This window comes from Mirounga leonina, unplaced genomic scaffold (assembly GCF_011800145.1).
Source record: "Mirounga leonina isolate KUSES-001 unplaced genomic scaffold, KU_Mleo_1.0 Mir_172, whole genome shotgun sequence".
In the NCBI taxonomy this organism is placed as follows: Eukaryota; Metazoa; Chordata; class Mammalia; order Carnivora; family Phocidae; genus Mirounga; species Mirounga leonina.
Window position 1 is genome coordinate 12,444,520 of NW_023270442.1, and position 21,889 is coordinate 12,466,408.

General features: G+C 47.5%; 1 protein-coding gene across 1 annotated transcript in view; it reads left to right on the top strand.

The window, feature by feature from the left end:
- The first annotated feature begins 19 nt into the window (after positions 1 to 19).
- HUNK (hormonally up-regulated Neu-associated kinase) overlaps positions 20 to 21,889 on the top strand; it is a 103,269-nt gene continuing 81,399 nt past the window's right edge. Inside the window, exon 1 of the mRNA XM_035017589.1 lies at positions 20 to 280. Within this exon, the coding sequence (XP_034873480.1) occupies positions 20 to 280 (261 nt within the window). The remainder of the gene's footprint in view (positions 281 to 21,889) is intronic.

Here is a 21,889-nt window from a genome sequence, read left to right on the forward strand (position 1 = left end):
CGGGCCGCGGTCGAGCGCGATGCCGGCGGCGGCCGGGGACGGGCTGCTGGGCGAGCCGGCGGCGCCCGGGGGCGGCGGCGGCGCCGAGGACGCGGCCAGGCCGGCGGCGGCCTGCGAGGGAAGTTTCCTGCCGGCCTGGGTGAGCGGCGTGCCCCGCGAGCGGCTCCGCGACTTCCAGCACCACAAGCGAGTGGGCAACTACCTCATCGGCAGCAGGAAGCTGGGCGAGGGCTCCTTCGCCAAGGTGCGCGAGGGGCTGCACGTGCTGACCGGAGAGAAGGTGAGCCGCCCGGGGCGCGGAGCCCCCGGCCCTCGGGGCGGGAGGAGCGGCGGGGGACCCTGCGGGGAGCACTGCACCGGGAGTCCGGCCGCGTCGTCCCGGCCCTGCACCTCCCCTCCGCCCGCCTTTCCTTGCGGGTTGAAAGAGGGCACGAGTCCAGCGCGCACGCACACCCCCGCGGCTGGCTTACCGGCCTGGCCCGAGGGGAGGTCTGGGGTCGGCTTCCCTAGGGGGGCGGCTGGTTTACCCACCAAGCTCGCCGCAGCCTTTTTGCTCCTCGAGGAGCGCCGCCTGGTGGACACCAGCGCGGGGGATGGTGGAGGTGCTCTGTTCTTGGGGCCCATAGGAGCCCCACATCAGTCAAGGGGCTGGAGCCAGGCCATTGTGTTGCGTGGGCCATTGCGTTGAGGGTGGGGGAGCCGGTTAGCCAGCCCTTGGGGAAGCTTAGAATCTGATTCCTCTCCTGGGCTTAGGAGGTGGGGGAAGGCCGAGACCCCGGGGACATTTTCCACCTGTAGGCTGGGGCAGCTAGGGAAGTTTTTCGTGCTCAGATGAGGGTTTTCTGACCCCTCCTCCACCCACCCATTCCCTCCTACCCCTGCTTTCCGATCTCACCCACCCCTCCATTCCCCACCCATTCCCGTCTCCTTCCCTCCGTCCCTCCTCCATTCTCTTCAGCCACTGGGTAAGAGCAACAGTAAGGTCCCTGCTCAGGCCGGTACAGAACTACACGCTGATATCCCCAAGCTTCAGGGTTGGGAGGTGCCTTCATATCTTCCTGGAAGAAGGGAAAGCAAAGGAAGATCCCCAGAGACCCGAAGGGGCACTCTCTCCAGACTTGTGAGAAGTTAGATGGTTGTGAACCCTTGCCAGGCGTTGCCGAGGGAGATCTAAGTTGTAACTTGGATCTGTGAGAACAAGCTCAAGACAGGATGACTTAATTTGCAGGGGAGTGGCCCAGACACTGGGTCATCCCAAGTGGTGAGGCTGCCTGGCAGCTGCCCAAGTTCGGGGCAAGCTCGTGGTCATCTCAGACTCAAGGCTCGCCCTCCTCCCCTGCCTCCTCCCTCCTCCCCACCCCTGCCTCCTCCCTCCTTCCCCCTCCCCGCCCCCGCCCCCAAGGCTTGGAGTCTCTCAGCACTGGCCAGGGAGTAGCCCCTTTTGGTGGCTCATTCATCAGGGAGGCATCAGCACATCCGGGGAGAGGGGAGCTGTAGGCTTCCTACCTACCCTTCTGCCCACTGACCTGGGATCCTCTACCCAGCCTGGGAGTTCCTGGGAATGCCATACTGTGGAGCTCTGATTCTAGGGCGAGCTGCTCTGCCCTCCTGTCCCCAGCCTCACCTAACTTTGGTTTCCCTCCTCCTTTTCCTACTGGGTCCTGAAGCCCCTTGCATTTGAGTGCATGTCTCTATTACCCTTGTCATTTGTCCTCTATTCCTAAGCTGCTCATGCTCCAGTGGGGTACCTTTGTTTTGGGTAGGTGGGGTAAGAGTGAGTAGTTTAAAAAGTGCCTCTTGCTTGCATTTCCATGTAAAAAGGGAGTGTGCAGAATGAACTCACTGAATTGAGTAAGTCTTCAAAGAAGAAGGAAAAACACTCCTAACCTCATTCTAGTCCAAAGAGAGCAAGCACAGCGTACTTTCCTCCTTTGGTTTGCAGTGGGCTGGCCAACTTACACATCCGGCCGGGGTGCACGGCCGAGGCCCCCCTCGCTAACTACAGTGGGCTCACTTCCCCATGCCCGGGTAAATTCCTGTTGGTATGGGTAGTCGAACTTTGTTTTCCTTTGAAACGTATAGGATTCAGTCTGGTTGTGCATGTTCCCACTTGAAACTTAGCAAAAAGAGACGAGACTTTATACTGACGGCATATGGCCAACATTACGAGCACATTCATCTCGCCTGCCCTGCCGCTCAGCCTCTCCCGGCTTCTCTCCACTTTCCCATGCCCTGTTGTATCTCTGGCTCCTCACCGGTGCAGGTTGGCTTCATAACACAAGGCTGTTGGCCTTGGCTGAACTGGGCGAGGATGCGCTCCGAGCTCAGGCCCTCCTCGGGGCTTCTAGAGCTCTGTGCTGGGCCCACAGGACAACCTGGAGTGCAGGGAGTTCTTGCCCAAATGGGGTCCAAATGAGGAGCCTTTTGCACCCCTAGCTGTCTATGTCCTTTCTCTTCCGTCTTATCTTTCTTTCTTTTTTAAAGACTTTATTTATTTTAGAGAGAGAGAGAGAGTGCAAGTGAGCTGGGGGGAGGGGCAGAGGGAGAAGGAGAGAGAGAATCTCAAGCAGACTCCCTGCTATGCAGAGCTTGTGGGAGGCTCGAACCCACGACCCTGAGATCATGACCTGAGCTGAAATCAAGAGTCAGACACTCAACTGACTGAGCCACCCCAGGCGCCCCTCCTCTTATCTTTCTTAAATGAATCTCACCTCGCCTCAGCAAGGGGAGGGGACCATTAATTGGCTGTCAGATTGTCATTCTTGACTACTCGATTCGGTCTAGCCATGAGAATCAGTGCTTCAGGGAGTACAAGCATCACGAGAAACCTGGATTTTAGTTCACTTAATTGCCAGCTTTAAGGAAACAATGGGTGTCATTCATAGCTTTTATCTCCCAAATCCGACACCTTTAATGCTTAACCTAGTAGATTAGGGTTCTGGCAGATCATAGAGATTAAAATGTGCGTGTGCGTGAGCGCGCGTGCACCGCATGCATGACTTTGGGAAGGATGACCGAGTTCATGAGCCCCCATCTACACTTGCGTTCTGGATATTGTCTTACTAAACCCAAACAGAGGTGAAGTCAATCTCCTGCTATATGCAGCCCTCTTTTTACAAGGGGAGCTGGTAAGAGGGTTTTCAGGCTGGCAAAGGGGTACTTATGTGAACCTAGCAAGGGGAGACCTTGAGGTGACAGTACCCTGGGGGAAGGGAAGTGAGGTGTCCCTCCCAGTGGGTGATGTGAATGGCCCTGGAGAGCCTCTCCCCCTAATAGTGCCCCCCTTTTTGGGGTGCATACTTTAGATAGAGCACTTCACTTTTATCCTTGTCTTCCTTTTTTAAAGGACATAGATCACAGCGGGAGGGAAATTAAGTCAGGGACACTGTAGTAAGAAGTGAATGCATGGCCCTACGCCATCCCCTGAGTGGCAGGATCCGGGGCAGCTTGTGGTGGGGAATCAGTTCATGCAAAAGCTGAAAGGTGGGATGGAGAAAGGGAAGAAGAGGGGGTACCCACGTTTGGCCTGCCTTACAGTTGCAATCTCAAACTATGCACTGTGTTTTGGGTGATTTATGCCCAAATCTAGAGTACTGCTGGTTTAAGACATGGTGTGTGTGTGTGTGTGTGTGTGTGTGTGTGTGTGTGTGTGTTACATTTCGACTCAGTGCACATTTCCAAAAAGATCTGGACCACATCCTCCACGGCTTGCTGGGAATTGCAGTTGGAGATGACAGAAACCACTTTTTCCTGACTTCCATCTCAGGCTTCAATCCTATCTCATCAATTAACTTCCTTCCGTCACCGCTGTCTGCCGGACAGTATTTTCGCCTGCCTGCCCTCTGAAGTTGCTTGTTTGAAAGTCATTTGGATCTAGATGGTCCTGTTGCTGCTTGAAAAGAAAGAATGGATTTGGGTGACACCTACTTTTGTCCTCCTTTAGCTTTGAGTGGATGTCATCTCTGTTAATATGGCTTTAAAAATAAATAATTCCCTTGGTCATGTGAGACTCCTAACGGGTACGTTCTTAGGTCAGAGTGTCTGTGACTACAGGAAACTGATGATTGGAGGAGGAAAAGGCACCACAAAATCAGATTTTGAAGAGTATTCACTGAGGCTTTGAGACAAAGAGCAAAGTTGCCGAATGGCGATAATGAGTGATGACTTTGAAAGACCCAGAGAGGTTGTGCTTGCTGCCCCTGAAATTGGTCCCTGATACCTATGAAATGCATCGTTTGGGCACATAATTGGTTATTATTACATTTTTTTTTTTAGAAGACGTGCTAAAAGAAAGTTGGAAAGACTGACAGAGAAAAGCAAGGTACATCTCAGGTAGAGAGCTAGTTTCAGAGGCAAAACTGCAAAAAAGGGGACAGGGGTTGATGCCACAAAGGACCCCCTTTTGTGATTAAGTCTTTCTAAGATGCAGAGTTGGGTACATAAATGATTGGTTAAGATGTTTAAATATCTTGTTCTAACCCTTGGTTAAAAAAAAATAAGCCTGGGCGCCTGGGTGGCTCAGTCGGTTAAGCGACTGCCTTCGGCTCAGGTCGTGATCCTGGAGTCCCGGGATCGAGTCCCGCATCGGGCTCCCTGCTCGGCGGGGAGCCTGCTTCTCCCTCTGACCCTCCCCCCTCTCGTGCTCTCTCTCTCTGTCTCATTCTCTCTCTCAAGTAAATAAATAAAATCTTTAAAAAAAAAATAAGCCTGTTTATCACTTTTGTTGGAGCTATTTTGGGGCTAAAAATAAGGGTTGCCTGCTTAGTAAGTTGCCAGTAATTATGCTTGGAGCAGGACAGCGCCAGATACCTGGAGAGAAGGAGTTACTAAAAATACAATTGACTATGTTTTGCAGAACAGGAAATACGACTAATTTTAGAGATGGCCTTGTGGCAGATCTGTTTTTGGCAAGTATTTCTGAAACAAACAGGTGCTAAATCCTGTATATATATAAAGTTTTTTTTTTGAAGTGCTAGAAATTTAGGGGTAATAGCTCCGAGGAACAAGAAATGACTAGAGAACTGGAAATTCCTATTAATCCGCAGCAGGAATTACTGGGCAAGGAGGAGGCGTTTGGCAAAAGCACCTGCTCAGCATGGCATGTGTGACAAGGCAGTGCCTGTAATTTCTGCGATTGCATGCTGCAGTTTCGGGCACATTCTTTTTGAACTTCCTGCCCCGTCTCATCTTTTTGAAGTACGTGTGAATGGTGGAAATTGGCACGTAGGGCTCAGTTCTCAGTGTTCATTGATGCTCAGGTCCTGTGGACTTCAAAGGGAGCTTAGGAATCGGCACAACAGGGCTGCGCAGGGCCCACGAAGGGCCGTACAACCCTAAATTTTCTCTGCAGGTGTTGAGTCACCATACGGGCTGGGTTCGACGACAGCGTTCTGCTCCAAGGGGGGCATGGCAGTCAACCATCCTGGTGGGGATCTTCCAGAAGGTGGTGGTGGGGGGCGGGCGGCAGCTGCATCTGCGCGGAGAGATGGGCAGGCTGGGTGCCTTCGGTGACCAGGTGGTTTGGGCACGAAGTATCGTTTCCCTTGGGACATAGCACCCCCGTCTCGATTATTCGTGGTAACCCAGCGACCTGCTCTCTTGGCTAATGGGAGTGCATAGACAAATGCGCAAGCCTTATTTTTAGCAAACTGGTGAGGGCTCTTTAAAGATGCTCTCAACAAGATGACCAGTAGGAAGGAGGTGAGCCCTGGGGCCTGAATAGGACCAGAGGAGGCTGATAGATAACCTGTACAGAGGGAGGGAGGGCTACTGCTTCTCCTTGATCACAAGGACCAGCTCTCGGGGGTGATGTAGTGTGTTTTGCGGTTTATCCGGGGTCCTCCCTGCATTTTCTTACTACAGGCTTGCAATGGCTCTGGGCAGGTGAGAACCCACTTGCTGGGGTTCTTAACCTGTAGGGATGATGTAGAGGAATGCCTTAGTAGATTTTCCCCTCTGACCTTCATTTCTCTCCTGTTAGAGCTGCGTCACAAATAACCATAAACTGGGTGGCTATTCCCTCCCAGTTCTGAAGGCCAGGAGTCCCAACTCCAGGTGTCAGCAGGGCCGTGCTCCCTCTGGAGACTCTAGGGGAGGATCCTTCCTTGTCGCTTCTGGTTTCTGGTGCTTACTGCCAATCCTTGGCATTCCTTGGCTTGAGGCTGCACCGCTTCAGGCTCTGCCTGCATCTTCACGTGGCCTTCATCCTTCTGTGTGTCACCTCTGTCTCCAAATCTGCCTCTCCTCATAAGAACACCAGTCATTGGATTTAGGGTTGACCCTAATCCGGTAGGACCTCATCCTCACTTGATTACATATACAAAGATGCCATTTCCAATAAGGTGCCACTCACAAGTACCGGGGGTAGGACTCGAACATGTGTTTTGTGGGACACAGTGCCGCTCGCAGCCTCCGAAGACTGTTAGGCTTGTGTTGCACGGGGTTTCCTGGGAAGCAGGCCTTGACCCGGAGAAGAACGTGGTCTCGAGGAGTATACTCACACCAGTACTTGGGAGGGGAGGAGTGGGGAGGGGCAAAGCAGCCCCTGCCGCTGAGATGGTCCTACACAGGGGTCCAAGTTGGAGTGAGGGGACCCATCATTGGATGGGGGCTGCCCTGGGAAGGGGGCATGACCTTGGGCACTTGCTGAGGGCCGTTGGGGGGCGGGGGGTAGGCGGTGCTTGCAGCTGGAAGCTGGAAGCCAGGAGGCAGCCTCGTGTCCGCAGCTCACTGGCTTTACTGGGGGAGACAGGACCAGGGCCCAGCGGGGAGGGAGTCTTAATCTGAGTCCAGGCTGTTTCCATAAAGAAAGTGGGCAGCTTCCCCGCCCCACCTTGCTGACCCAGTTGTGATCCGTCTCACCCCGAAATGAGGGTGCATCAGCAGGGTCTACGCTCCAAACCCTCTCCGTGTCCTGGGAAATATTCTGGCCTCAGGTTTCTCTTCGGTTGGAATTCTTGGGGGCTCTGATGTGCGTAGGGGGTACTTTTAGGATACTTTTATGTGTTGTTTTCTCTGGAGAACTTGGTGTCAGTGGAGTTTGACTAACTTGTTGATCAGTGCGCCTAGTTCAGAGACCGTAGGAGGGACCTCCCCTCCCCTGGGTCATGGGAAAAGTTCTTGAAGCAATTGTGGGAAACTGGGCTATTGTTGATTAGAGTTAATGATTCGGGACATTCCGGTGGACAAAAGACTACTTGGGTCAGAGCTGTTTCTTAACATTTTTTTTTTTTAAGATTTTATTTATTTGACAGAGAGAGACACAGCGAGAGAGGGAACACAAGCAGGGGGAGTGGGAGAGGGAGAAGCAAGCTTCCCTCGGAGCAGGGAGCCCGATGCGGGGCTCGATCCCAGGACCCTGAGATCATGACCTGCGCCGAAGGCAGACGCTTAACGACTGAGCCACCCAGGCGCCCCTGTTTCTTAACATCTTACCACCTCACCCTGCTGGCTCTGCCCTCCTTAGCTATGCGCTTCCTAATTACTGGCTTCTTTTTGGTTTTTAATCATTTTTGTGTGTTTTAGGGTTCGTTTGGTTAAGTTTTGGTGTAGTTCATACAGACCCAGGTTCTTAAATTCAAAGGGTTCGAGAGGGTATGTAGTAAGAGGTCATTCTGCCCCTCACCCATGTGCCTCAGCAACTGGTTCCTTTCTCTCCCCAGAGGCACCCCTGTTTCTAGTTTCCTGTGTATCCTTCCGAAGATGCGCTCTGTGCATGCAGGTGTTCATACACATTTGTAAATGTGTAGGTATAGAGAGGTGTACGTTTACACCGTACATGCTGTTGAGTGTCTTGCTTTTTTTGACTTAGTAATAATATGTGTTGTGCATCCTTCCTCCAAAACTATATAGGATTGCCTTATTATTTTTTTTAAAGATTTTATTTACTTATTTGAGAGAGAGATAGCAAGAGAGAGCACAAGTGGAGGAGAGGGGCAGGGAGAAGCAGGCTTTCCGCTGAGCAGGGAGCCTGACCTGGGGCTCGTGGAGCTCCATCCAAAGACCCTGGGATCATGACCTGAGTGGAAGGCAGATGCTCAACCGACTGAGCCATCCAGGCGTGCCTCATTATTTTTAATTACTGCATTTTATTCATCAGATGGAGCTAACATATTTGCTGTATCATTCCTTGTTGGTTAACTCAGAGGATGTTATTTAAAGAATTAAAGACATTTAAAGAAGGGACATTTAGGTTGTATGGAATTTTTTGTCATTCTCAAACTCTGCAGCAGTAAACATCTGTGCCTGTTGGTTATTTTGTAAATGTCTCAGGTATATCTGAGGGATCAATTCCTAGCCTTAGGTGAAAGGGTATGATTGTTTTAACTGTCGATAAATATTTTCAAATTGCCTTCCATAGAGGTTATCCCAGTTTCTGCACACGTTAACCTGCTGTGGGGGTATCTTTCCATAGCTTTGCCAATACAAGGCCCTCTGTAAACTTTTTGATCTTTGCTGGTCTTGTAGGTTAAACATGGGTATCCAGTTTTATTTATAGTTCCTCTTATTTACAAGTGAGTTGAGTATATTTTCATGTTTAACAACAATTTGCACATCAATCCTGTTCATTGCTCCTGTCTGTTCACCATTTTCCCCTGGGCTTCGTGTCTTTTTCTTATTGATTTCTAGGTACATTTTATATATTAAGGAGATCAGTCCTCTTTCAGTGATCTGTTTTGCAGCCTTGTCCATCTTCTCCTGCTCCCTGTTTATTCTTTATCTTTGTTTCTTGGTGATTCTTGCCACTGCGGAAGTTATTTCCCTGGATCCCACTAACTAGAGAGGGACCATAGATGAACTTTGTAGGTCCGTGAACCCTTACAAATTGTATGTGGATAATTATATATTTCTGGGGAGAGAGTCCTTGGCTTTCATTGATTCTAAAAAGGAGTTTTTTACCCCCAGAATGTTAAGAGCCACTGCTTTGTTGTCCAGCCCTGTCTGCTCTGCATTGTTGGGATGAGGATTTGGGCTGCCTTGGTTTGCTAGCATTTGTGCTGATTGGGCTAAAATTGCAGATTACACTCAGATCAGGCAGGCTGATTCTACAACCATGACCTTCGACTGGGCATGGTATTCTGACATCTGGCTCCTACTATGCTTGGGTCACGGGCATCGGGCATAATAGCGTGTGGACGGATCTTTGGAAAACCTTGACTCTTGCCCGGACAACTCTGAATCCATGTCCCATAATCTCAAAGGCAATAGATAGAATTTATGGTGGGTGGTTGAGGAGAAAGGGAAAGGGGGAATATCGAGGGAGATGAAAACCTTTAAAGGAGCAATAGTCCGCCACTTGACTTGGACATAAAATGCACTAAGTGTAAGCACCTGTGTAAAAAGATGCCTTGGGACCCTCGGGATCTGTTGGCTTCCTTCCAAGTGCTTCTCATCACCTCAATTAGTCTGTGGGGCTGTTGTGACAAAGTACCAGCTCTGGAGACTGGAAGTCCAAGATCAAGGTGTCGGCAGGGTTGGTTCTTCCTGAGGGCTGTGAGGGGGAGTCTGCTCTGGGTCTCTGTCCTTGCCTCACAGATGACTGTCTCCTCCCTGTGACTCTTCTGTCATCTTTCTTGTATGTGTGTCTGTCTCTGTGTCCGTACTTCCCCTTTCTAGAAGGACACCGGCCATATTAGATTAGGGCCCATCCTAACGACCTTACTTTAACTTGATTACTCCTGTAAAGACCGTATCGTATGTCCAAATAAGGTCACATTCTGAGGTCCTGGGGCTCATAGCACTTGCTATGGTCGGAATGCTTGTATCCCCCTGGGATTCATATGTTGACACCTAAGCCCCAATGGGATCCTGTTTGGGGGGTGGGGCCTTTGAGAGGTGATTAGGCACGAGGGCAGAGCGCCCATGAATGAGACTCGTGGTCTTGTAAAAGAGACCCCAGAAAGCCCTTGACCCCCGCAAAAACCCAGCAAGAGGCACAGCACCAGACACAGCACCAGACCCCACATCTGCCAGTGCCTTGATCTTGGACTTCCAGCCTCCAGAACTGTGAGAAATAAATTTCTGTTGTTTAGAAGCCACCTAGTTGATGGTACTTTGTAGAGCAGCTTGGATGGATTAGGACAAGACTTAAACATATGAATTTGGGAGGGGGGGATGAAATTCAACCCATTACATCACCTGATCCGATGGTATATATTTATGTGTTGATGTGTTGTCCGTCTCCCCACTGGGCTGTAGGCCCCATGAGGCAGGCTCGCTGCTCTCCCTGGTGTCTAGAATAGTACGTGGAACAGAGAAGGTGCATCAAAGAAAGCTTTGATGTTTCCAGGACAGGAGGGCAACCTCAGAGCGACAGTGTCCAAGTTAGCAGGGACTACTTCTGCAGGCACTGTGTCTCCACTCCTTGCAGCTCGTGGGTATGCCTGTGTGAGTGACGTGTAGAGGGAACAGGTTGTCCAGGTGGCGTTCTTGGGGAAAAATCTCAGCCCCGGAACAGCTGTGCCTTCTGCAGGGATTTGCTAAGGAAGGCATCTAGGTATCAGAGTGAAAGGTGACCAGCCAGAAGCAGACAAATATTTTGCAGTGTCATGGGACTTTTAATGGACCCTCAGCTCTTTCCTGAGAAAATGTACCAACACTGCAACAGATGGGCGAAGTTGCTATTTGCAAACATACATTTTTTTGGATGTTTCTCATGGAGATATATGGAGGTTTGGATCTGTCTCTTTGACTATAATTTTTTAATAAGTTTATCAGTCTCCTAAGCCAAATGGCTGCCAAAACATTTGGCAATCCTGCTTCCTTCTCTCGCCTGTTCTCTGAGCCATTTGATTCTTTCTCGTCTCCCTGTTTGCATTACTTCTGCTGTTTTTATCCCGTAGTGAGTTCTTGTCTTACATCCCATCCCATGGCTTTTTGGTGAGCTGTCTGGCTTTCTGCCTCTCTTTAGCTACTCTTGTTCCATGACGCTCCTCTCTTGGCCACTTCCTGCCCTGTGCCAGAGCTCTGTGACTAGAACATGGGAGAACGGACAGCGGTGATGGGCACCCTGGAGCACGGAGCGTGGTGCTGAGGGACAAAGGGCGCACCTGCCCTCAGGGAGTCTTGCTGTTTCTGTGGAGGGATGCTAGGATGAAATTACACTCCCAGCGAATCCTTTGTCTAACCTAGAGCAACATGGGGATTTCATGAGCTCCCGAATCACCGAAGCCCGACAGGAAAGAAATGAGTGCCTGCCCTTTGCTTTCCCCACGCGGATGTAATACTGATAATAATAATCACGAACATTTACGGATCTCATACGGCCTGCTAGGCTGTGCCCTGGGTGCTTTGCTGCAAAACGGAATTTCTTCCTTACAGTGGCCTTTTGTGGTAGGTTCTGTTGTGTTACCTTTGCCGAGCCACCAGCCATCCCGTTGTGCCCAGGACTCTCTCAGGCTTAGCAGTGAAAATCCCACGTTTTGGGAAACCCCTCAGATAGTGGCAAAACCAGATGCACTCAAGAGAACATTTCATCAGAATGTTCGGAATCCTACTGAGGGTTTTCAAATAAAAGTTTTGGTGAGCAGCTAATTGGGTCATGAGCCAGCAAGGAATAAACCAAAGCCCAAAGTCCTGTGCATGGCTGGGGTGCTTGTTGTGATGACAATCTCCATGTGTGGTCCCGGGGAGTGAAGGGGCCTTTCCCACCTCCACCACGCTCCACCATGCCAGGTTCAGTGGTCTGCCGCCTTTTATGAGTTCACTAGAGATGAGGACCTTGAGCCTTGTGTGCACGCGCGTGTGCGTATGTGTGTATACCATACACACATAAATGTATATATGTATATACATAAACATATGTATCTATATTAAATAGAAATCATATCATACTATGCTAAACACAAATGCATAACTTTTTGGCAGCAGATTTTGTTTTTAAGATTTTATTTATTTCTGAGAGAGAGAGAGAGAGTGCGCACGTGTGCATGGGAGGGAGCAGAGGGAGAAACAGATCCCCACTGAGCAGGGAGCCTGATGCCGGACTCCATCCTGGGACTCCAGGATCATGACCTGAGCCGAAGGCAGTCGCTTAACCAACTGAGCCCCCCCCCCCCCGGCGCCCTAGTCTTAGTTTTGGTACCTTTCTTTTGTGTTGGAGGGAGAAAAATCTCTATGAGGGGAGAGAGAAGTTGGAATCAAAGGGTGGGGCTTCATGTAAGTCCATGTCTTCTGTAGCCCACCAAACAATCCTGTAGAGTCTTCTTGCTAAACCGCCCTCCTGCAAGAATGAACACAGATTATTTATTAAAAACAAAGCAAAACACCGAGTGCTTTCACCTTACTTATTATGCAGACTAGCTGGAGCTTGACCAGTTTTTCCAAGCTCCGTTTGGGCTGAGAAGGGGCATGGGAGGCAAATGGAATGAGGAAGTGCCCAGGTGAAGAGAGGCGTCAGAGAAAGCTGGCTGTGGAGTTTGGGATCAGAATATTCTAGCATTTTTTCTGAGCCTTATGTTAGTGACACCAGATGGATAAAGATAAGTGTTATCACTGATGGAATCTGGTTTTCAGTTGGAATTACTGCTGCTCTGATTCAGAAGTCTTGCTTTCTAAGTCTAGTCTTTATTCTGGGGTAGAAATTTAATGAGAGAATGTAGTCTCTGACTCAGTTCTCAGTTGAACATTTATATTTAGTAATACTAATAAAAAAACCAACTTGTTTTGAAAACAAGTCTCCAGGTTTGTGAAGTGTCATTCCCACAGGATGACATTTTATTCTATTAAAAACTAACATTTGTGAGCAGTAGTTGCAATTTCAAGCCCAATTTGATGTAATGAAACTTGAATTTCCCTCTGGAGGGAATGCCTATGTGACTGTTGTGCTCTCACCTAATTCATTACTCTGAGATGCTCTTTTCCTAGATCAAGGATGAGCTTTTCTTTTTTTCCTTCTTTTTTGTCATAGAAGGCCATTAACTTAAAGCACCTGAGAGTGTGTGCAGTAACAGTTTCTTTCCAATAATCAGACTTAGAATAATGTCTTCCAGATTCCAAAGGGGCGTATTTATTTAAAAATAAATACAAATCATCTAATATAAACCAGTTTCTTCAGATGACCAACTATAAATATTTTTAAAATAATTTTTAAAAGCATTTTTAGGGGTGCCTGGGTGGCGCAGTTGGTTAAGCATCTGCCTCTTGGTTTCGGCTCAGGTTATGATCTCAGGGTTGTGAGATGGAGCCTGGAGCTGGGCTTCCATGCTCAGCGCAGAGTCGGCTTGAGATTCTTCCTCCACTCCCCCCGCCCCGCCCACCTCTGCCCCGCCCACCTCTGCCCCGCCCACCTCTGCCCCGCCCACCTCTGCCCCGCCCACCTCTGCCCCTTCCTCAGCTCGCGCGCGCGCTCTCTCTCTCTCAATAAACAAACAAACAAATAAAAGCTTTAAAAATAAATAAATAAAACCATTTTTGACCAGGTATTTAAGTGTTTTAAAATTCTTTAAACCAGGCCAGTTACAGGTGCGTTCCAGAATATTTGAGGTTATTAATCAATTAGGTTAAGTCCCAGGCTATTATTTGCTCATTGCCATGCCTTTTTTCTTCCATAGCTACTTACATACACTCTCTTCATCATTAACTCAGCCACTTGCCACCACACTTCACTAATCACATTCATTGTCTACTTCCATTTTGTTTTAGATACCTTAAAACAATTGTCCCTTTTTTTGAATAATTAAACATGAGGTTTTTTTTTTTTAAAGATTTTATTTATTTGATAGAGACACAGCGAGAGAGGGAACACAAGCAGGGGGAGTGGGAGAGGGAGAAGCAGGCTTCCCGCTAAGCAGGGAGCCCAGTGCAGGGCTCAATCCCAGGACCCTGGGATCATGACCTGAGCCGAAGGCAGATGCTTAACGACTGAGCCACCCAGGCGCCCCTAAACATGAGTTTTTATCTGTGGTTACTTGTGGAAAAAAACCAGAAACACAAAGAGGAAAATAAAAATCACCTATAATCACACAACCCAGCAATAACCACTGTGAACATTTTTAGGTGTTTGGGTTGGGTTGGTCTGTGTACACATGATTCAGAGATATACATATACACATCATTGATTTTTCCCCCTTTGAACCCATTTGCTAAAAAATTGAGATCCCAACGTTCTTAATACTTCCCCTCCACCTTAATATATAGAGAACATTTTCCCATGTTGTTAAATATTCTTTTAAAATTTGATTTTTGGTGATAAATAGCATTCCATTATTTAGAGTTACTGTAATTTTACATATTCGTTCCCAATTGTTGGCCATTGAGATTATTTTTAACATTTCTCTACCTAAATGATATTGCTGTTACTATCCTTGTATGTACATCAGGAAGCCATTCCTTAGGATAAATACTTAGAGGCTTTTGACATATTGCCAAATTACACTTTGGAAAGATTATGCCAAGTGATACAACGTATGGAAGTGACTTTTAAAAAGTGCATTTTGGTAATTACTAGGGGTAAACATAATTTGTGTACTTGATTGAAAATTTGTATTTCTTCTTCTACTAACTGTTGTTAATGATTTTTCCCCATTTTTTTCCTGTTTGTCTTATTGATTTGTACACACTTTTTACATGTTAAGGCTATTAGTTGTTTATTTTTGATACATTGCAAATGTTTTCTCCCAATTGGTCATTTGTCTTTTGATTCATTTTGTGTCTCCTTCTTTTTTGAGGGGGGCAGATAAAAATTTTAATTTTGTCTAGTCCAACCAATTAGTCTTTTTCCCCCCTAGTTTTCTCTTATTTTTTGTGCTTAAGTAAACTAGAGGGTTTGTTACTGGTTTTGTTTTATAAATTTATTATTGCTAAATAAAGTATGAGTCTTGCCAGTGTTTCACTGTTGTCTGCAGAAAACTCTTTGTGTTGTTGGGTGGGAATTTTTGACTGTATTTTTTTACCCGGTTGCTGTTGAATCTGATGGTATCATGTGCTAAAGCACAAGCTTTAGGGGATGACAGTCTTGGGTTCCTATCACCTTTCTGCTACTTAGTAGCCGTGTGATCTTGGGCAAGGTATTCAAACCCTCCAAACTTCAGTTTCTGTGTCTATAAAATGATAATAGCTCATGGGTATTCAATGGGGATTTGATATTTTATATATATATAAAATATATAAAATATTTTTAATACTTATATATTATATATTACATCATATATAACATTATAATATATTTGTATTTATATTTTATGTATAATATATAATATATAAATGCAAAATATATATAAATTTGATATTTTATATATATAAAATTTATATATACATGCACTTGTGCATAAAACATATATACATATGTACATATAGATAATGTACATACATATACGTGTATGTGATATACATGTATATAATGTACATATTTATAATATACATATATAGTTTACACTTATATATTTTATATATATGTGTGTGTAAAGCACATATTTACCCTGAAAATATATTCAATATTGTGTGAGTGAACAAGTAGCAGCTGGTTATTCTCTTCTGTTAGACTTTCAGGTTTATATTTAACTCTTAAGGTAGGTGCGAAGGAGGCTTTTTCAGATGGTGAGAAATAGATACTCACTGAGTTTATCATGGGTGATGGAGTTTTATTTTAGGCATAAAGGGAAGTGAGGAAGATTAGGGCTGCACCTCTCAGCCCTGCAGTCAACACCTCCCTGAGGACCTCAAGGGGCACTTGGCACCCCAGGGGGCCTAGATGCCTGCATTCCTAGAATCCCATTCCTCTCCTCTCTCCTCTGCCTGGAGCTTCCAGCAGCTTCTGTGGCTCATCGGGAATATTCCTTTGTCCGCCCTCCCCTCTGTCTCACAGCTTTGTACTTTTGGTGGCTTCTCTGCTGACTGATTTTTACTTTCAGCTCTTTCTAAGTATTAATGGCTCCCTTACATTTCCTAGTTTGGTGACAGAGTGCTAGGAAGGTATGATCACTGAGTCCTTACTGGCCTCACCTTCTGGTCACCTTCTCGGCAAGGAGCATCCTTTAACAGTAGGAAGTTGTTTTAATGGCGAAAGAAAGAGGAAATCTAGCGATAATTCCCCACCGAGTTACCAGATCAGTATGGTGTGGAAAAATTTATTGGACAACTTAATTCCCCATGTTTTGGTTTGGTAGCCAACTCTTTACTTAACACTCAGCAAAACATTTTACTGTCTTTAGGGGTTATGATTTCTTCTACATTTGTGGTTTTGGAGATACGGTGCTACATTTGTTCACTGGCTCTCTGCTAGAAGTCCCTATTATTTCCACTGTGATCTAAGACCTCTTTAGATTCCAGGACTGGGTTGAGGATTTTGTCTTGGACTATTATCACCAAAATTTCTGTGTTTCCGGCTCTTACAGTGTCCCCCAAACCTCCCCCCACCCAAAGGCTACTTTATTCATGAGTACCTTTTCAGCTCCATTTGGCTGCTGGTTTTGTCCCAGGATGTGAGAATAGACTACTGATTGTTTCCTGATGCCTTTGGGACAGGAATACTTCTTAAATTAGGGCTAATTTTGGAGTTTAAGTATTAAATGTCAAATTTTGAAGAAAGCATGTCTGAGATCTCTTTGTTGTGGAAGAGAAGGTCATGTAAAGCTTAGGGGAAGGGAGAGGAAAACAGAAACAAGCTGATGACTTCTTGCTTTTCGAAATCATTCCCTCTATACCCATGGAAAACCCTTCCCATTTTCAGAGTGTCCTGTTTTTAAGATTGATTTCCTAATCTAAAGCCATTTGCCAGGTGTACTGAGAAGTCAGAATGGTCACTGCTGGAGAAGTTTTCCAGTTGTAACCAGTTTTTTTAAAAAAGTGTTACCTCGGGGCACTCCGTGGCTCAGTCACTTGAACATGCCACTGTTGGTTTCGGCTCATGATCTCAGGGTCGTAGGATCAAGCTCCACGTCAGGCTCCACACTTAGCGGGGAACCTGTTTGAGATTCTCTCTCTCCCTCTGCCCCTCGCCCCACTTGCGTGCGTGCTCTCTCTCTCAAAGAAATAAATACATCGTTAAAAAAATTTAAAAAGCATTATCTTGGGGCGCCTGGGTGGCTCATTCGGTTGAGCAACCAACTCTTGATTTGGGCTCAGGTCATGATCTCAGAGTTGTGAGATGAAGCCCCATGTAGGGCTCTGTGCTGGGTGTGGAGCCTGCTTAAGATTTTCCCTCTCCCTCTGCACCCACCCCCCCTCAAGCTCTCTTGCGTGCTCTCTCTCTCTCAGATAAATAAATAAATCTTTTTTTTTAAAAGCATGATCTTTACTTGGCTATTGGAGATGCTCATGGGTCTTTTCGTTCAAACATTTACTGATTGCCTTCTTTATGCAGAGGGGCTGGTAACCTGTATGGGCTTTTGTATGAATTCGAAAAAGGTATGACTAGGCAGACCATTTAGAAAAAGGCATCCCCTTTGGGTAGACCAGTTGGAAGAAGGGGCTCCCTCTGAGTGGCTACAGCTCCATGATGCATGATTTGGTGAGCAGAGCATTTCAGGAAAAAAAAGTATATATATATTTAAAAAATATATATATATATATATATATACACATATATATACAAGGTTGTATGACCTTTTCCTCCAGAGCTCACAGGATGGCAAGCCAAGTGAGGCCTGGGTTTCTGTCCCAAACGTCCCCCTCCAATGGATGTTTTTGTGTAAGGCACCAAATGCACTGTGAACAGGCACCAGAATCAGATCTGCCCTCAAAGAAAGCAAGGTCCCAGAGTCAGAATCGAGCTATGAACCACAAACAGGACTTACGGCGTTACAGTGAGAATTTTTCCTTAAAGAGTGACAGATTAAGTGTCCTAGGGGGTTTTAGAGGATCTCAAGTAAAACTCTGCAGCCTCAGTCCTGGTTCTTGTCTGGAAAAGTCCACTTGGTTGCTTTGCTGGAGAAGAGAAAGATAAGCAATAAATTCAGGTCTGTGTCACTCACTGCCCAGGAGACACAAGACATACTCCAGCATATGTAACAATTAAGATCTTGGGGGAAATGCCCTTCACTGGAGCCTTAAGACCTGTGACCCTTCTGTCTCCTGAGTTATCATTCAGCCTGATGGAGGGGCCCAGGGCTGAGACTTCCTGTGTGTCAGGAGCTGCAGCAGCTGTTCGGCTAGGGTCTGAGAGCCCCCTCTCTGGGAGCTCAAAGAGAAAAATCCCCCGATAATGTGCTGATCGCTCATCAGTCCCCTCTGCACAATTCCTTCCTTGGAAGGGTAAATAGTGTGACAGTTTAATAAGGGGTCGGTGACCATTACTTGCAAATGGAGAGAATCAAAAGCAAGTGTCTTTGAAAAGAGGTGTTTCCCCCCCCTCCCCCGCCTGGGGAAAGGAATGTGATGGTTTTGGGTTTCTCTGTGTGTAATCTGAGAGGCTCATCCATCTCGGTGTGACAGAGGAAAATTACAGCAACAGGAAAGTAACTTCTGATGTATCACAAACAGCTGGGTGGGCCATGCCTCAATGGTGCACAGGCAGAAGCAGCCTTTTAAATATTGCTGCTCAGCGTGGCTTCTGCCTCTGGAAGGGCTCGTGAGCTGGTGCCTGGTGTTTTGCAGCATTTGTCAAGCCACCGTTGTCCTGAGCATCCTCACGTGGAGGCTCACGGCTTGCGTTCTGTGTAGGCGTTTGTTTAGGCTGAATTGGGTCCCCCCCAAATTCCTGTGTTGGAGTCCTACCCCCCAGTCGCTCAGAATGTGACTGTTTTTGGGGCCTTTAAAGAGGTGATTATGGTAAAATGAGGTCAATCCGACGGGTGTCCGTCTAAGAAGAGATCAGGACAGACACACACAGAGGGAAGACCATGTGAGGACACAGGGGCAAGACAGCCATCCACAAGCCAACGAGAGAGACCTCAGGAGAAACCAACCCTGCCGACACCTCGATCTTGGACTTCCAGCCTCCAAAACTGTGAGGACATAAGTTCTGTTGTTTAAGCTCCCCAGTCTGTGGCATTTTGTCACGGCGTCCCCAGCAAACCAACACAGTGTTTATATATCCGTATATATGAGTCCTGAGAGCTAGGGCCAGCCTCAGGAATCACGCTGGGCAACTTCACTGTAGTGAATTGCGTTATATCCAGATAGTGTAATACGTGCAAACAACCCCCTCTCTCAGTAGGGAAATTAATATTGTTGATTGAACTCCAGTGATGCTGCGTGCTGATTCCATGTAGGAATAGTTCAATCAGTCAGTCAGTCAATAAACCAACCAGCTAACCAACCCTCTGAAAATATTCAATGCCAATAGTATTTCTATTTTCCTGATATATTTACTTTCTATCGCCTTCAGAAGAATACAGTGTTTTAAATTTCTACTGGAATTTCTTTTTTTTTTGAGAGCGAGAAAGAGCACAGGGGGGAGGGGCAGAGGGAGAGAGACAGACAATGTGGAGGTAGAGCTTACAGGAGCCTCAAATGACCCAGAGGGGCTGAGGAAGACAGAGGACACAAGTCGGTGCTAAGACTGGATAGGAGGAGCAGGGAAGGACGGAGAGGGCAATTAGGAGGCACCGTGCTCAGTGGCTCCGAACCGAGCATGGAGCCTGCTCAGATGCTTGGGATTCTCTCTCTCTCTCTCTCTCTCTCTCTCTCTCTGTCTCAAACCAAATTTATTTGGTTCTGGAGGCTGGAAGTCTAAATCAAGCTGTAACAGGTTCGGTTCCGTCTGAAGGCTGTGAGGGAGAATCTGTTCTAGGTCTTTCTCCTAGCCTCTGGTAGTCTCAGGTATCCCTTGGTTTGTAGATGGCATTTTCCCTGCATCTTCCCTCTGTGTGTGTAACTGTCCCTGTGTCCAAATGTCCCCTTTTTATAAGGACACAGTCATATTGGGTTAGGGCTCTCTCTACTGACCTCCTCTTAACTTCAGCATCTGCACAGACCCTAGTTCCAAATAAGGTCACATATCCATAAGTGCTGGGGGTTAGGACTTCAGCATGTTTTGGGGAGACACAATTCAACCCCTAACATCCTGCTATGATTTTTCTCCTTATCCTGTCTTAGTCATTCACTAGCCCCGAATGGCCTTTGGACTCTCCAAGCAAAGAGCAAGAGACAGGCAAAGTCAAGGGGACAGTGAAGGAGGTGGAGCGGTTGGGACCCAAACACCCGGGCATTGGTGTTCCCTGGGCTTTGGGTGGAGAGGGCTGCCTGCACCTTCCATGGGGCTTCATCACCTCTGCTCCCCATCTTCCAGCTTTCTGGGACACTGAGCTTACTAGGGGTGCTTGGGCTCATCCCAGAGCGACAGTTCACTTGGGGAGAGAAACGTGGGAGGCCAGGTGGAATAGAGAGGTGTTGTAGAAATGCACATGGTGGGCGCCTGGGTGGCTCAGTTGGTTAAGCGACTGTCTTCGGCTCAGGTCATGATCCCGGAGTCCCTGGATCGAGTCCCGCATCGGGCTCCCTGCTCGGCAGGGAGTCTGCTTCTCCCTCTGACCCTCCCCCCTCTCATGTGCTCTCTCTCATTCTCTCTCTCACAAATAAATAAATAAAATCTTTAAAAAAAAAAAAAAAGAAATGCACATGGTTATGCTGATGTTCCGTCGAGGAAACACCGGACCCTGACTTGAGCCCTGAGCCCTTCAGGGGGGCTGGCTTCCATGGGAAGGCAAAGAGGTGAGCAACATAGGGCCTCACTGTTTACCCACCTGGCCGTGGTAACACCTGGCACCCTCATTTTATGTTTTGTGGTTATTATATTTCAGGGTGTTATTAGGGCAAAGGTAGGTGTGTTGAATATGCGTCTTGTGAGCTCTTTTTTCTTCAGGACTCTCAAGGCCTGTCTTGGTCACCCCCACGGAGAAGTCCAGCATTGAACTTTGCTGGGCGGTGGGATAGAGGCTTCCGGAAAGTGTGAAGAGAGGCTGATTGTCAAAGTAGCTTGGTGTGCAGTAGTGAATTTGGGAAAGCTGAGAGCAAGGGGGGTGTCTGCCCGTCTTGAAAGAGGCGGGTTTGAAAGCGAACCCTCAGTATCCACGCGGTGTTCAATCAGTCTGCCTTGTTAGTTTGTCAGGAGCCTTGTGAGTAGACTCTCTTTTATGGCTTAATGTTACACACATTTAGAATGTATGTTATAGTGGAGACAGTTTTAATGATCGTAGATTGCTCTGAAGTTATCACCCCCCCACCCCCGCTGCTCTCTGTAGGTATGTGAGCCTAGGGGGAGAAGCTTTTTTTCCGCACGTGATGCTATGGGGAAGTGATTTGAAGGCTGACAGCAATTTCTTGGGGAACGAACCTTGCTTAGATCTTCTGTTCTTACACTCTGTGTTACTTTCCGGGGCTGTGACAAAGCGCCACAAACCAGATGGCTTAGAACAATGGAAATTCCTGGTCTCACAGCTCTGGAGGCTAGAGGTCTGAATGGGCCACACTCAGGCTCCTTCCATCTTCCCAAGGCCTTCTTGTGTCTCTTCTTACAAGGACACTGGCCATACTGGATTAGGGACCCTTCCTACTCCTTTCTGATCTCGTCTTGCTGCAGCTATGACGCTAGCAATGAGCCTGTTTCCAAATCAGGTCCCGTTTGGAGGGACGGAGACTTAGGACGTTCACGTATCTTTTTGCAGGGACCTAATTCGACCCCTAGTACATTGCAGACCTAATTCATTGTCTGCCACCACTGGGCACCCTCTCCATCCTGCCCTGCTGCTCTTGTCCAGCCTTAGCACCGACTTGTGTCCTCCGTCTTCCTCAGCCCCTCTCGGGTCCTCTGCGGCTGTCAGCTTTACCTCCACGTTGCTGTTTGATTTCACCTCCTGCCGACCCGTCCCTTGGCCACTTTCAGGCTGAGTCCTTGTTAATCCCCCGCATCTCCAGTGGCTTGCGGCCATAATCCATCTTAACCACTTCGAAATGAACTCTAATCATGCTACAGCCCTGCTTAAAAAAAAAAAAGGAAAAAAGAAAAAAGAAA